At 36.3% G+C, this 13507-nt stretch overlaps 3 protein-coding genes and 1 non-coding gene across 7 annotated transcripts; all 4 read right to left on the bottom strand.

Moving 5' to 3' along the window:
* Positions 1-906: 906 nt before the first annotated feature.
* On the bottom strand, positions 907-4019 carry LOC121785801 (2-succinylbenzoate--CoA ligase, chloroplastic/peroxisomal). The gene is made up of 10 exons (XM_042184243.1): positions 3747-4019; positions 3548-3620; positions 3234-3381; positions 2669-2767; positions 2493-2590; positions 2224-2417; positions 2023-2150; positions 1563-1942; positions 1222-1427; positions 907-1132 (listed from the first exon to the last, which is right to left on the bottom strand). The coding sequence occupies exons 1-10, from the start codon at positions 3944-3946 to the stop codon at positions 1003-1005; spliced, it is 1656 nt and encodes a 551-aa protein (XP_042040177.1). The 5' UTR covers positions 3947-4019; the 3' UTR covers positions 907-1002.
* Positions 4020-6414: 2395 nt separating this feature from the next.
* Positions 6415-6486, bottom strand: TRNAD-GUC. Its single transcript has one exon. It is a non-coding gene; the product is annotated as a tRNA-Asp (tRNA).
* Positions 6487-7603: 1117 nt separating this feature from the next.
* LOC121785984 (ADP-ribosylation factor GTPase-activating protein AGD12-like) lies at positions 7604-10429 on the bottom strand. Of its 4 annotated transcripts, none has more exons than XM_042184485.1 (9): positions 10344-10429; positions 9839-9911; positions 9421-9502; positions 8928-9003; positions 8678-8841; positions 8437-8575; positions 8254-8358; positions 8070-8165; positions 7604-7992 (listed from the first exon to the last, which is right to left on the bottom strand). In XM_042184485.1, the coding sequence occupies exons 2-9, from the start codon at positions 9870-9872 to the stop codon at positions 7717-7719; spliced, it is 972 nt and encodes a 323-aa protein (XP_042040419.1). In that variant the 5' UTR covers positions 9873-9911; positions 10344-10429; the 3' UTR covers positions 7604-7716. The 4 variants fall into 4 exon arrangements, with proteins under 4 accessions (XP_042040419.1, XP_042040420.1, XP_042040421.1 ...); XM_042184486.1 differs by lacking the exon at positions 10344-10429 and adding an exon at positions 9980-9997; XM_042184487.1 differs by lacking the exon at positions 9421-9502.
* Positions 10430-10651: 222 nt separating this feature from the next.
* LOC121786414 (ferredoxin--NADP reductase, root isozyme, chloroplastic-like) lies at positions 10652-13246 on the bottom strand. The gene is made up of 5 exons (XM_042185042.1): positions 13017-13246; positions 12890-12946; positions 11967-12299; positions 11642-11861; positions 10652-11296 (listed from the first exon to the last, which is right to left on the bottom strand). The coding sequence occupies exons 1-5, from the start codon at positions 13038-13040 to the stop codon at positions 10797-10799; spliced, it is 1134 nt and encodes a 377-aa protein (XP_042040976.1). The 5' UTR covers positions 13041-13246; the 3' UTR covers positions 10652-10796.
* Positions 13247-13507: the final 261 nt, after the last annotated feature.

Here is a 13507-nt window from a genome sequence, read left to right as displayed (position 1 = left end):
GTCGGACGTCCGCCGAGAAATCCGCCATTGCGAATGCTCTTACGTGACAATACAAATACCAGCTGTGTTGCGTTTATATAGTCAGACAAAGAAGATAAAAAATAGGATTTGGATCCTCTACGGTGCACAGCACTGCTGTGCACCTAATAAAATAATTTTTTAATAATAAAAAAAAAATATTTTTTTAATGTGTTGTGAGGTGCACAGCAGTGCTGTGCACCGTAGAGGATCCAAATCCTTAAAAATAACTTATCGAAAGCAAAAGATAAGTAATATTTTAGTCCAACAAACCATCAACATCTTGTTTTGTTGTGTTTCACAACTTAATCCAAGTAATATTGTTTTCACCTATTTTTTATACATGGTTTTATTGGAATTGAGGATAGTTCAGGTAATTTACAGTATGAAAAAACAAAATTCGAGTTTACTGTCAAATTACGTTCATTATATTTTAATGCTGTTTTGGCGTTAATTAGAGGTTTGTTATTTAATTGAGTAGAATGATTATTTGTTTACCTAATTATTCCATACACTTAAGTGGAGTGGCACCTTACAGGTTGGATTCATAGTCTTTTTAATTCTATTCTATTTTATTTTATTTTATTTTTTGAGAGATCTTAGTCTCTATAATTGCCAATCCAACGTTCAAAGCACATTCAATGCCAAATAATTTATATATTTATATAAACACAATAGGTTGATTGTGAACTCTGATTAAGTAATATCTGTGATTAAGTTATGTAGAATATAAATGAGTTTATAACAATATAAATCGTAATTTGGGGTATTACATTCCGAGAGTGAGTGCGAATTTAAATTTTGTGACTATATTGTCTATTTAAATATAATACGATGTGATTCTAATTATATTTTTCATTTTATTATATATTGTATATAAAAAGAGGATTTAGGTGAAACACGTATATTAAAAAAACTGCCTTTTATCATTGGGATTTCTCCTTTCCTAACTCTAATTTATTTCGTTTCTCATCTCGTTCTGCACTAAATTTTACTGGACAAAATCTGGGCATGAGACATAAGTTGTGCTCTGACTTGATCCCTCTTTAATTTCCCAGTTGTCGTCAAAGGAAAATTCTTCTCCCACAACACAAATCTTCTTGGAATCTTAAACCTGCTCAAATCAAAAGAGACACAAAAAAATAAGTTGGTCCGGTCGCATAACTCAAATACGTTACATATATAAAAGTGAGACACACATACCCCGTTAAATATTTATCCTTGCAGAATTGTCTGAGAATTGTGCTTGACAAGCACCGGTTTTGGCTGTGATCAACGTCGGAGTCGGTCCACTGCCACCCTTCCTTCACCCGAATGCATCCGATCACCATCTCTGTCAGCCTCGAGTCGGGAACTCCAATGACAACAACACCAGAGATCCCCGAATGTTGGGATAGGACACCCTCCACCTAAGTATAAATAACCAACAAAATGTTTTAGGTCATTTGAGCTTAGGTAACTCCAAAATAGAAAAGTTATCTACCCTAGCAAACGGGTCAATATTCAATAGTAAAAAAATAGGTAAAGATCGACACCATCCTTACCTCCTCAGGGTAAATGTTCTCTCCACCGCTCTTAATCTTATCCTTTGCACGCCCAACAAGCCAAAGATTACCTTGCTCATCTACACGGCCGATATCTCCCGTATCCAACCAGCCTTCATCGACCTGGTTCGAACCCAACGATGGAGGTAGGCCCCAGTAATAAAGCATTGTATGAGGACCCCTCATCAATATTCTCCCACCATCACAAGACTCTTCAACACATAGTTTTAGTTCAACATGTGGGGCAGGTTTGCCCACACAAACACCTCCTCTACTACTTAAGTTGGACGTCTCAACGTCGTCCGATGGCAAGCGGCCGACCTCTTTTGCCGGATCGCAGAGAGTCATGAACGTTAGAGACGAACACGCCTCTGTCATTCCTACATAGAAATCAAAGCATTGAAATTCTAGCACCTTCACGAGAATAGAGAATAAAGTAGACAAGATGATGCAAACGCACCGTAAGCAGACAAAATCTTTGCTCTCGGAAAGACCTTAGCCGCTTGCTCAACAAGCTTGGCCGATAAACCACCACCTCCGTTCAAGATCTTCGACACCGACTCAATACTTTCAGATCTTCGATTCACCCTACACGAGATTTTCATAACATATCAACAAAATCTTGTTAACCAGAAAATGAGCTATGACAAAAACCACGTACAAACGGAAAGAGATGAAATCAGCCATCATAGTTGGAACAGTGATCAAAGAAGTGACATTGTGGTCTCTTATAGCTTCAAACGCCGATTCAGTCTCGAATTTCGGCGCTATGACGTGGCAGCCACCGGCCATCAGCACGGCCAGGGCAGACGAGATCCCGCCTATGTGGCACAAGGGCGCAGTGTGCAAATACACCTGATTGATAAGATATGAGGATATCAGATTTTATCAGTGGAAAGTGCATAAATGGAGTATAGGAAAACTGCATACATCATCCTCATCATAACCAACAGTAGCAATTTTTGCAAGGGATTGAATTACTAAAGCAGAATGGCTCAAAGTGGCTCCCTTTGGCTTCCCAGTAGTGCCTACAAAATTATTGAGTTTAGTTTAAAAAGATGGAGAAATCTTTGTATATATACTCCTAAAGAAGAGAACATATATACCTGAGGTAAAGCATATGATTGCAACATTTTCAGGAGCCCAAAGATAGTCGAGCTCCGGATTAACTCGAGCAGGCTCCGCTAGCAACTCGTTGCTGAAAACTGACGAGACGAACAATATGTTCAGTTCGTTAGATAAGCTAACAGTGAAATACAATATGGAATTAGGCACAATACGATTTGTCTAGGATTAAATTAGTCATAGGGCGAAAGGTCGGAAGGTTAATACTCCCTCCATCCTATGTTATTCGCAAATTTCATTTTAGGTTGTGAATTTGGAATTGATTTTTTATTGAATAAAATTAGTATTTTAAGTGTAACGAAGAATCACTTAATAAGAGAACATTAACTAACTATAACATACTCCTTTCCCCTAAAAATAAAAATTCTTTCCTTTTTTGGTTTGTTCTCTATAAATAGAAACACTCTCTCTAATTAGGTGGAACCCATTTTCGACTACACAGTTTCCTTTCTATCATAGAGACAGAGAGAGTAATTAATTAAATATCATACAATTCTTACTTAAAATTAAAATATAAATAATGTAAGTAATTTGAGACGAGTATACCGTTGAAAGGGCCATCCATTTGGACATGCCACCGGAGAGATGGAACGGAGTCGATATTGAACTTGGAATGCCAGTAGCCGGAGCTGGAATCCGTCACTAACATGACCGGCCGCGCCACCTCCATCGCCGATTTCGCCTCCTCCATGCTCTGTTAATTCCAACACCGCCAATAAGGTCCAACGCCTAACGCTACTACTAATTAGGCTACTAAGTTGAACGTGAATTTTAATTAACAGGATAACAACTGCCTTAATATCCTTGTAGTAATATTTTCATTTAATCGAACAATCACTGAATTATGATCACAAAAATACCCATCGATAGTTAAGCGGAGCAGCGATTCCTCCGACGTACGTAATCGCAAGCAACCATTCCAAGTATAAATCACTGCCAATCAATTCAAATTAATGAAACAAATCGTTTGATTTAATCTAAAAAATTAGTCTAGTTTGCATTTATTCAAATGAAATTCGAAATTAGCGTTAATTTAAATGAAAAGTTGTTTAGTTAAACCTGTTGAGAGCGGAGAGGGAGATGACGTGGCCGGGCTTGATGCCGAGGTGGAGAAGCCCGCGGGCCAGGCGCGTGACTGCTTGGACGAACTGCATTCCGGTTTTGCGGCGGCCGGCATGGATTGTGAGGGCGGAGTGGCGGCGGAGGGTGGCGAGGCGAGTCAGGCAGTGGCAGATGTGGGCCTCGGAGTGCATATTCATAGAGATTGAAAAGGATATGGAGGGAGAGGCAGAGAGGTGATGCTATTTATCCTTTTACGATTACATGTTTTTTTGCTTTTTTTTTAATTAAAAGGATTATACATGCTGTGTTCAAACGTTTTGATAATGCTTTATTTAATGAAAGAGGAAAGGGACAGGAGTTGAATTAATGAAATTTCCTATTTCAATTTTGAAGAAAGGTACTCCCCCGTCCCTCAATAAATGTCCAATTTGATATCAATACATGTTTTAAAGAAATATAAAAGAAAATGAGTTGAAAAGGTTAATTAAATATGAATCACACTTTTGGATATACAGATTTTAAGAAATATAATGAAAAGTTAGTGAAATATGAGTTCTACTTTTATATATTAATTTTATAATAAAATGTGGGTATTGATGAGTTAGTGGAATATGTGATCCACTACCAAAAGTGGTAAAAAGTGAAAAGAGACAAATTATGTGGGACGGACGGAAATGGATAAATGAGACAATCTTTGTGTGACGGATGGAGTAATAAAATGTGAGTGAGAGAAGTTAGTGGAATGTGGAATCTACTTACTATTTATGGTAAAATGTGAAAGTGGACAATTAATATAGGCCTAAGATAGTAGTTTTATTATGCCATCTGGTTAGTAATCGAATCACAAAGTTTATTAATCAACTAAACAATCAACCGTAATCGTAATTAATTCGATTGTCTACCATGATTGGATAGTTAGTGAATCAAAAATTATTGCAATATAACTTTAAAATAACTTTTAATTATTATTATTGTAGGTCATTTGAATAATTTGTGCTTAAAAATACATTCTCCGTTAGGGTTGTTGTGTTCGTTACTATTTATGCAAAATGATAATAGGATTTAAAGTGAAATATCATTAGATATGAATTTTATATGGAAGAGAACTTTTAACTCTAGTGAAATAAATACGGAGTATATTGGAATTGTGATCTTATTTATGTATATAATTACGTAGGTTTGTGTTAAAATGACAACACCTCTTAAAGTGACAATGTGACACCACGTATCCAGCAATATTATAAACGTCACTCATCAATAGTATAAACGCTAGACAACAATCTATAGATTGATGTATACAAATGATTGTCTAGGAATTGTGGTATGGTATTACTTTAAAAAGTGTTGTCATTTTAACGCATCCCTAATCATATATTTAGAAAAGCTTCGAATAGTACTAGAAAATATTGATATTTAGTAAATGTCGATTGTTCTCAAAAAAGAGTGGGTACTCACCGCGGCGGCTAGCGTGATATCAATGCTACATGTATATCAGCTATGAAATATTTATAAGAGTTGTAAATAGGGAGTAGAATATAGGGAAAGTATTTGTAGCTCTATACATAATCTCATAATTTCCCCTAATGGTCTATCCCTTAATTGTAATATAATACAACATCTCATAGAGTGAAATATTATAGTAGAAATTAGACATCGGATTAGTGCCTATTCCATGTTATGTACGTAATTCAACAGCAAAACATTATTTGTTCAACAATTTGAATAGATTATTTTATTTTCAGAGGCAAAAATTTGAGCTTTTGACTTAGGAATATCACACATCACTGGTTTCAGGCCGTCTATACCATGCCACAATGTTTTATTTTTAATTGTTGATTAATTTTACTTTTTTTACGTCCATATTAATGCGCTATTTAATTGAGCACGCATGATATCAACACATTGAGCATGTAAATAAACCATGTACTATTTGAAAATATGATTAATAGGAATATGATTAGAAACATATTATTAATATGTTTGGAAATAAGAAAGAAAAATATCAAGATTGTGAATTTATATTCATTAACTGAATTTAATTTAATAATAGACATAATAATTAAAGTAAGATTTTTAATTAAATTATAAACTTAAATAATAATAATAATAATAATAATAATAACAACAACAACATATATACAAAATAAAATATGATATAAATTTAAAATTATATTCAAAATTTCTTAATAATTAATATTAATAATTAATTAATTATTTATTTTTGTTATTATTATTATTATTATAGTTGTGTTTCAATATTTTAAAAATAATATTAAGATTTACTTAATAAATTAGTAATGGATATAATAACATTACTAATAACTACTACGTCATCATAAATTGTCTGATATTGTCATTTGAGTGAACTATAAAATTGGTCTTTATACTATTACATTCTCAGTCCCACGGTACCTAAAAAACTAATATTATTAGATATCTCTAAACTAAACACACTACTAAAAAAAGTCACTTTTTTAGATGGAACAAAAATTTCAATTTTTGTGTTTTTTCTACTCTCTTCTCACACACACTATGGCACAACTTATATGAGAGTTGCAAAACTTATGTAATCACTAATCACTAAAATATTCAGAAGAAAAAGCGTTTGAGCTTGTTAAGGTTAAAAAGTAAAAAATTCAAAATTGTTAAAGAAAAAAAGTGTAAACGCCGTTGCCGGGGATCGAACCCGGGTCACCCGCGTGACAGGCGGGAATACTTACCACTATACTACAACGACTTGGTGATATCTTTTCCAAATCATTAAAATATATTTAATATTGGAGTACATTTTAGGGTTTGAAAATTGTTAAGACGAGTAAAATATTGTGTAAACGTTTATCGTATTGAAATCGTGACATCATTTATTAGCTTAATTTCCATAGAGTATGGGATGCGTTACATAAAGCTTTAACTTAAGTTTGATATGATTATCGTATTGCATGCCTATGAACTTCAAAATTAAAATGATAACACAGAAAATTTTAACTTATTTTGCACATCAAACAATTTTAGCAAAGTCGAAGTTTACCTAGAGATTATGTGTCTAAATATATTTGGCACAATTAGGCAATCAATTAGTAACAAATAAATCACGAAGAGTAAATGCTCAAATTAAGAGTGTAACAGTTGAAAAGGGTAAAGCCTTTATTGGTGTTATAAATTTAATGAAAACCATCAATCAGTTTGGACATTTTATCTATGTTGACATTTCAGTCGTCCAACCCAATTCCGATTTTGCTTGGATTACATTTGACGAAAGAGTTATAAAAAAATGAAAATTTATGTATTAACATTCACATTTTCAAATCCATGTACAACAGGAGTAGTAGAATTAGGACAAAGTTAATTGTGTTGTAGAGTATTTAACAATAATTAACCATATATTATGCGTTTATTTATTATTCCAAACTTATAATGTACTCCTTCTGTCCCATAATAAGAGTCACATTTTTCCGTTTCGGTCTGTCCTACAATAAGAGTCACATTTCACTTTTACTATAAATGATTAGTAGGTCTCACATTCCATTAACACACTTCACTCACATTCTATTATAAAACCAATATAAAAAAGTGGATTCATATTCCCCTAAAATTTTCAACTCACTATTCTTTACATTTCTTAAAACTCGTGGCCACACCAAATGTGACTCCTAGTGTGAGACGAGGGAGTATTTATTATGGAAAATAAAAGGCCTACCAGAGCACCACGTTGGGTAAGATGAGATACTAAAGTATGAGGATTGATAAATGATTCTTGAAAATGGCATTTTTTAGCATAACAAAGCAAATCTTAGTACTTAAGTTAATGCACTAACTTGAATATATGCTAGGAAGTAAAAAAAAAGGCCAAAAAAACAGAGAAAAAAATTCATACATGATTAAATTTATTCTCTAAAACAACAACAATGGGGGATTGTGGGAAAATTGGTGTGTGTGTGTGTTTGTACACATAGAAAAAGTAATGTGTTCAAAGAGGAACCCACTCTAGTTCAAGTTCTAGTTCACCAGATTCTACATTCTGGAGCCTGAGCCACAGCTCCTGCCTCACCTTCCCGGCCACAATGTTGACCGGGCTATCCTCTATGAGGGCGTTGTCGTACGACTTCATCCACTTCCCTATCTGCATGTCCGCGAACTTCTTGGCGTCTCCGTATGCCAGTGCTGAGGTGATCATAGGCTGGATGTCTATGTCCGCCTCTCCCATTATGTCGTCAGCTGTGAACGTGTCGTGGTCATAAACTTGCTGTGTACCCACATTGCGCACCAAGTTAGCAAGAAACGCGCAAGATGAGGTCGTTCCTAGATGTTCGGATTACCTACCAGTTTGATCTGGCTGTAATCGTGCGGAACGGAAAGCGTTAGCACCTCGTTCCACACCGGATTCAAATTGCTATTCATCACGCTCGTTTGCACTTTCTACCAACATCAGACAAAACCAAAATAACGCTCACCAACATAATATTTAGACTCGGAACCAATAATATTCAAACAGACAGAAACTAACCTGCTGCCCCAAAATCAGCAAAACGTATGGATCGCTCGATAGCATATCTCGAACTGCTAAGTTCGAGCCTTTAACTACTGTAACCTTCATTTTTCCGAGAATTTCCTGCTCGGATCACCATATTCAACGTATCATCTACATGCACGCGCGCAATTATCAAACCAATGAGTGTGTTTCACATACTGAGTTTTCTGATGAACTCAAAGTTTGTTGGCTGTTGACAATCTCTCGCGATGAAATCGGTTGTGAAGAATTCTTTGCAGCAGCTCCGGCTTGAATACGCAGGCTAGGCTTCAAGAATGCTTGTTGCTCATATTTAGACCTACAAACGATCAAATAAAGTTTGGAAATCAGTCATAATGCAGCTGTTCAGAAGCCTATGAAAAAGGCAAATAATCGAGCTACACGTCTCTATTGAGCATACTTGATAAATTGTGTGCGTTCTTCGTGGCCAGCATCATGTGCTGGCTTCGACACCCCTTCGGGGAGGTAAGATTCATAGATCGAATTCGCTGATGCATTCCCTCCAACCTCAATCACGGCTTCAATATCTTCCTCATTCCAGTCATCTAATGTCACAGACAAAACCTGTGGCAGGATTGAAGATTGCACGGTGAAAAAAGCAACGGGCACAGTGATTAAAGCAGCCAACGTCGTGAAGCAAAAGCAATCACCTTTGAAATATTTGCACCAAGGCTTCTGTGAACACCGCAGCATTTCAAGCATAGAAACACTCCAATATTTGATGATCTGAAGAAGACATTTAGATGGTTAAACACACTAAAGGGTTCATACAATCTTCACATATCTATCACAACGCCTAAACTTCGTTCTTGATTGCAAGCTCGTTTTGCAAGACTCGTTCCATGCCATTTGAAATCCGTTTAAGGGCAATCCACATTGAGTAAACCAGAAAATCTGGCTTAGTTTACTTATACTTAGCTCTGTTTTCTTTTACATCATTGCCTAATCTACCCCTCCAACTCCATTACAGTCGAACAAACGAAAGGAAATATAATTCCTACGCGTGCACAAATGAGTCTTGGCTTAGCTAACAACGCCTTATATCTAAACGGCCTAATTTGGGAGTACGCCAAAGGGTGAGAGAATAACAGTAACTAGCCCTTTGTAGGATACACGAAGGAAGGAGGAGAGAAGGGAACTTACGCCCATTTCGGGTCAGGGGCCGAGCAATCTGCACATACACGGTTATCACTTTGACTTAAGAGATCTTTCAATCTTCTTTTGCCTGCACGGATCTCAGCATTCAGATATAAGGCCATCACGATTCACGGCCAAGATAGAACATGGACCAAACTTATTCAGCGTTTGCAGTTGGAAAGCAACGAGTTTTGACAAGTCGTGCAGTAAACGAGCAATGCGTAATGGTAGGACTACCAAAGAGGGCAGAGTTTTCTTCACCACTACACTAACTTAAGAGCTATGTGAATACAGTCAGGTTTTGCAGCTTCCTATGATTTAAGGCCAAAAGAGGATAGGAAGTTCTTAAAATGGGGACTCAATTGCATAACTGTTTTTTGCTATTTATAGCTTAAAAACTCGAGAAAAAGGGAAAAATTCATACCTGAAGATGGTTTCCCCAGAGCAGATGTACTCATTGAGCCTTTCACACGATGCTACCATTAAGCAAACATAACCTAAATTCATGAAAAAGTATGAAATTTAATTAAATTTCAATTTCTTGAATAAACCATGCAAACATTACCAGTGACTTGGAAATTGAACAATAGCAAACTGAAACATTTGGGAGTCCACAAAATTGTATCTTTGTCTTGAAAACATTCTTGGAATGGAAAAGCATTACAAAAAAAAATCATTCTTGACATGGCATCAGAATAAGATGGCTGAAAATGACAGAGAAATTTTAGAATTGCAGTATTTCAGAAACAGAAATTCGACCCATGAAGGAAACCAAATTAGAAATGAAAAAAAAAAAGAAAGAAAAGGAGAAAAGAAGAAGAAAATCTTGAAATATTCATGGATGTTGCTTGTGATCTTTTTCGAGCTGAAAAAAAAAATATTGCTCATTTTACAACAAATGATTGAATGGAATTTCAGATGAATATTACCCTTTTTCTGGGGAATTTCTCAAGAAGAATAGAGGATATAATTGGAGATCAAATAGGCCGTATATCATGTTTTTGTTTATTTTGTTTCACTTTCCCTATAAATTTTTATATGTATGTGGAATTATTTTTCTTGTTCGTGACTATTTATTCTTTTATCGTATATAGTTATTAAGTTTTTTCCCCTTGGAATGTTAATTATGTTTATTTATTTATAATAAACCTAAAATATTCATGTCTTGTTTGTCGACAATTTCTTCTAAATTAGCACTTGTAAAAAACATTTATCAACTTAAGAATTCACCAAAAAATGAAACACAAACCATGGCTGCCCTTCAAACAAATAGCCAATAAAACAAAGTATCTTAAATTCAACATATGTTTCACCATCAAGAATGGCAACCATTCCATAAAAAGAAGGGATAATCTAAATGAGGAAAAAACCTTTCTCAATACTCAATAGACTTCAACATGCCATTGCTTGTTCTTCTTGAGCTGTGAGAGCTTCTCCTCCCAACTCTCGCCCCGCTGCTCCGCTACCTTCTTCAACGTCTCCTGTATTCCCGGCATCATCCCTTTCAGCCCGCAGAAGTAGATATGTGCCCCGTTGTCCAACAGTTTGAACACCTCGTCGCTGTACTCCTCGATTTTGTCCTGGACATACATCTTCCCCCCATTTCTGTTTTTCTGTTCTCTGCTGAGGGCTCGGTCAAACCTAAAGTTGTCGGGGTAGTCCTTGAGATACTTGGAGAACTCATCGTCGTAGAGAAGGCTGTCGGTGTTGGCCACTCCTAGGAAGAGCCAGGCTAGCCCTCCGAACTTGAACGTTGGGACATCCTCCATGAACATACGTCGGAGGTAGCCCCTGTAAGGCGCCACGCCAGTACCGGTGGCAATCATGATGTGGGTGGCGTTTGGGTCGTCTTCGGGGAGGAGCATTATCTTACCGGAAGGACCTGCAAAACAATGCGCGCAAGTTTATAAGAACGGCTCTTGTGAAACAATTGTCGATGAAATCCCAAATTTTGATCATCATTGTTGCAACAGTTGAAAGATTGGCTCGAATTTGCAATTTGGGATATAAAGCAAGTGCTGCCGATTCACAAATGTTAGTTCACTCGATCGAATAATGAAGCAAATAAAAGAAAATTAACGTCTACAAAAATTAAGATGAAACACATTTCCAAGTTGAAAAGATAACCAAGTAGTATTTCTCAAAGGGATGTGTTTATGTGATTTAAACGCAAAATTTGATGCTCGTGAATCACGGATCATATTACTTGATCCCAATGTGATCTTACCCGTGATCTGAACCTTGTCACCAGGCTTTGAATCACACAAGAAGTTGCTGCACACTCCCTTCTTTGAGGGATCTTCCTTCCCAGTCTCGGGATCATAATAGACTGCACGCCGAACACACAAACTAGCTGTCTTGCCATCGAAGGAGTCGCCATATCTGGTAGATGCTATTGAATACAATCGCACATTGTGTGGATTACCAGGCTTTTTAGGATTCTCACCCTGCACAAGAAGAGAAACGCAGAAAAAAAAATCATAAACAAAATCAAAGGTTTTGATAGTTCCCGGGAGTTAAATGACACGAGCTGCTCTGGATAAAAAACATACAGGAGGGATGATTCCGTAACTCTGCCCTTCCCAGTAGGGAACTTTGCCACCATGGTCGATAACAATGTGACACGTCTCTCCAGGAGCATTCTGGCCAACAAGCCTTTCAACAGACACAATGGTTCCGGTGTACGGTTCTTTGTTCTTGAACAAGTGCATCGGTGCCTCCTTTGCTTCTTCCAAGCTCAGGGGCGAAACAGCCACCTTAGGCATGCTGGCTTGTTGCACCGACATGCAGACCACAGGTCGAACCCTAGACTGAGAGCTCGTGACTCTGAAGTCCAGAGATGGACTAGAGCTCCAGGATTTTTCATGAAACGAGACACGAGTGGTCTGCAACACAACGAGATTCAATCACACAACAGTGAACTAGTAGTACACAAGAACTTATATTACAACCATACGAACATCCAATCAAACTCAATGGATAAAGATGAATTGGTTAGAAAAAGAGTGATGATAAACAAAAATCTCTGTAATTAATGACTATCAACGGTTAGGTCTCGAGACTAATTAGGTTTAAGTCGAAAAATCCTAGTACAACCTAAACACAACTAGATCCATGCCACATTCGTGTAAAACAACATTGTTGTAGAGGCGATCAAACGACTTCAAGCTGACATACCGGATGGCACAACATTTTCCCCTACACGATTTGAGTTTAACGCAAAAATGTTGAAAGTAAACATGAATCATAAACTTATCCCAAAATTCTTCATTGATACACAACATAACCAATGAACTTGGATTAACTGAGGGAAAGGCACGGAATCATTCAGTTTATCAAAATGCACATGACCAAAGACCTAAAATTCGCAATTAACAACAAAATGCAGCATCAAATCAAACTTAATTCCACAAGAAATCAGTCAATCACAGCTGAATTCAATTTCAAAAAGGTAGTAAAAGAAGGTAAAATTAACCTTGAAGGAGGATTTACGGAGAGAAACATTGTTATTAACGGAGACCGCGAGTGGCACCTGGAAAGAGAGATTTTTGCAGGAATTAAAGGGGTGAACATAAAAACAAAAATCCCAAATCAAAACACACCTGTAAAAGAGCAGAATGAGCCATGATCGGATCAAATTAGAGCTTTGACAGTCAAAAAAAGGAGGGTTACAAATATATTGATATAATTATAGGAGCAGTGATGGGGTATAGAGAGTGATGCAGGAGAATCAATGGAAAATGAAGGGGGCGAAGAGGTGAAATATATTAATTAAATAATTAATTAATCAAGGTTGGCTGCGGTTGACGGTGACAGCTTTTGCCTTTGGGGTAAGTTGAAGGACAAGATTCTCTTCATAGTCTGTATGTTGTGGGAATCTATTTATTTTCGAGTTTTTTTAAAAATTCTTAATTCATTTTATTATGACTAATACAGATTCTTGTCTGATTTAGTATTTCATTTTTGTTGTGGCTTCAAGTCTTAGCACCGGACGACATAAATTTTAAAATAAAATTAGTAAAAAGTTAAAGGACAAAATAATTAAAATATTGTTAGTTAGATTATGGATTAATAGAAGTGAGAAAATGATTAA

This window comes from Salvia splendens, chromosome 22, assembly GCF_004379255.2.
Source record: "Salvia splendens isolate huo1 chromosome 22, SspV2, whole genome shotgun sequence".
Classification (NCBI taxonomy): Eukaryota; Viridiplantae; Streptophyta; class Magnoliopsida; order Lamiales; family Lamiaceae; genus Salvia; species Salvia splendens.
The sequence above is the reverse complement of the archived record's forward strand: the minus strand, read 5'-3'. Positions and strand labels throughout refer to the sequence as shown.

Bases quoted from the DNA above. Each gene is read 5' to 3' on its own strand.
- LOC121785801 (XM_042184243.1), bottom strand. From the start codon at position 3,946: ATGAATATGCACTCCGAGGCCCACATCTGCCACTGCCTGACTCGCCTC. The intron at 1,943-2,022 runs GTGCGTTTGCAT...ATTTCTATGTAG, and splicing joins AAAGATTTTGTCTGCTTACG to GAATGACAGAGGCGTGTTCG. The intron at 1,133-1,221 runs GTATGTGTGTCT...TGATTTGAGCAG, and splicing joins AAGGATAAATATTTAACGGG to GTTTAAGATTCCAAGAAGAT.
- LOC121785984 (XM_042184485.1), bottom strand. From the start codon at position 9,872: ATGAGTACATCTGCTCTGGGGAAACCATCTTCAG. The intron at 9,004-9,420 runs GTAAGTTCCCTT...TGTCTTCTTCAG, and splicing joins GCCCCTGACCCGAAATGGGC to ATCATCAAATATTGGAGTGT. The intron at 8,576-8,677 runs GTATGCTCAATA...GATCGTTTGTAG, and splicing joins GAACGCACACAATTTATCAA to GTCTAAATATGAGCAACAAG.
- LOC121786414 (XM_042185042.1), bottom strand. From the start codon at position 13,040: ATGGCTCATTCTGCTCTTTTACAG. The intron at 12,300-12,889 runs GTTAATTTTACC...GTTGTGTTGCAG, and splicing joins TCCGTAAATCCTCCTTCAAG to ACCACTCGTGTCTCGTTTCA. The intron at 11,297-11,641 runs GTAAGATCACAT...ATTGTTTTGCAG, and splicing joins TGACAAGGTTCAGATCACGG to GTCCTTCCGGTAAGATAATG.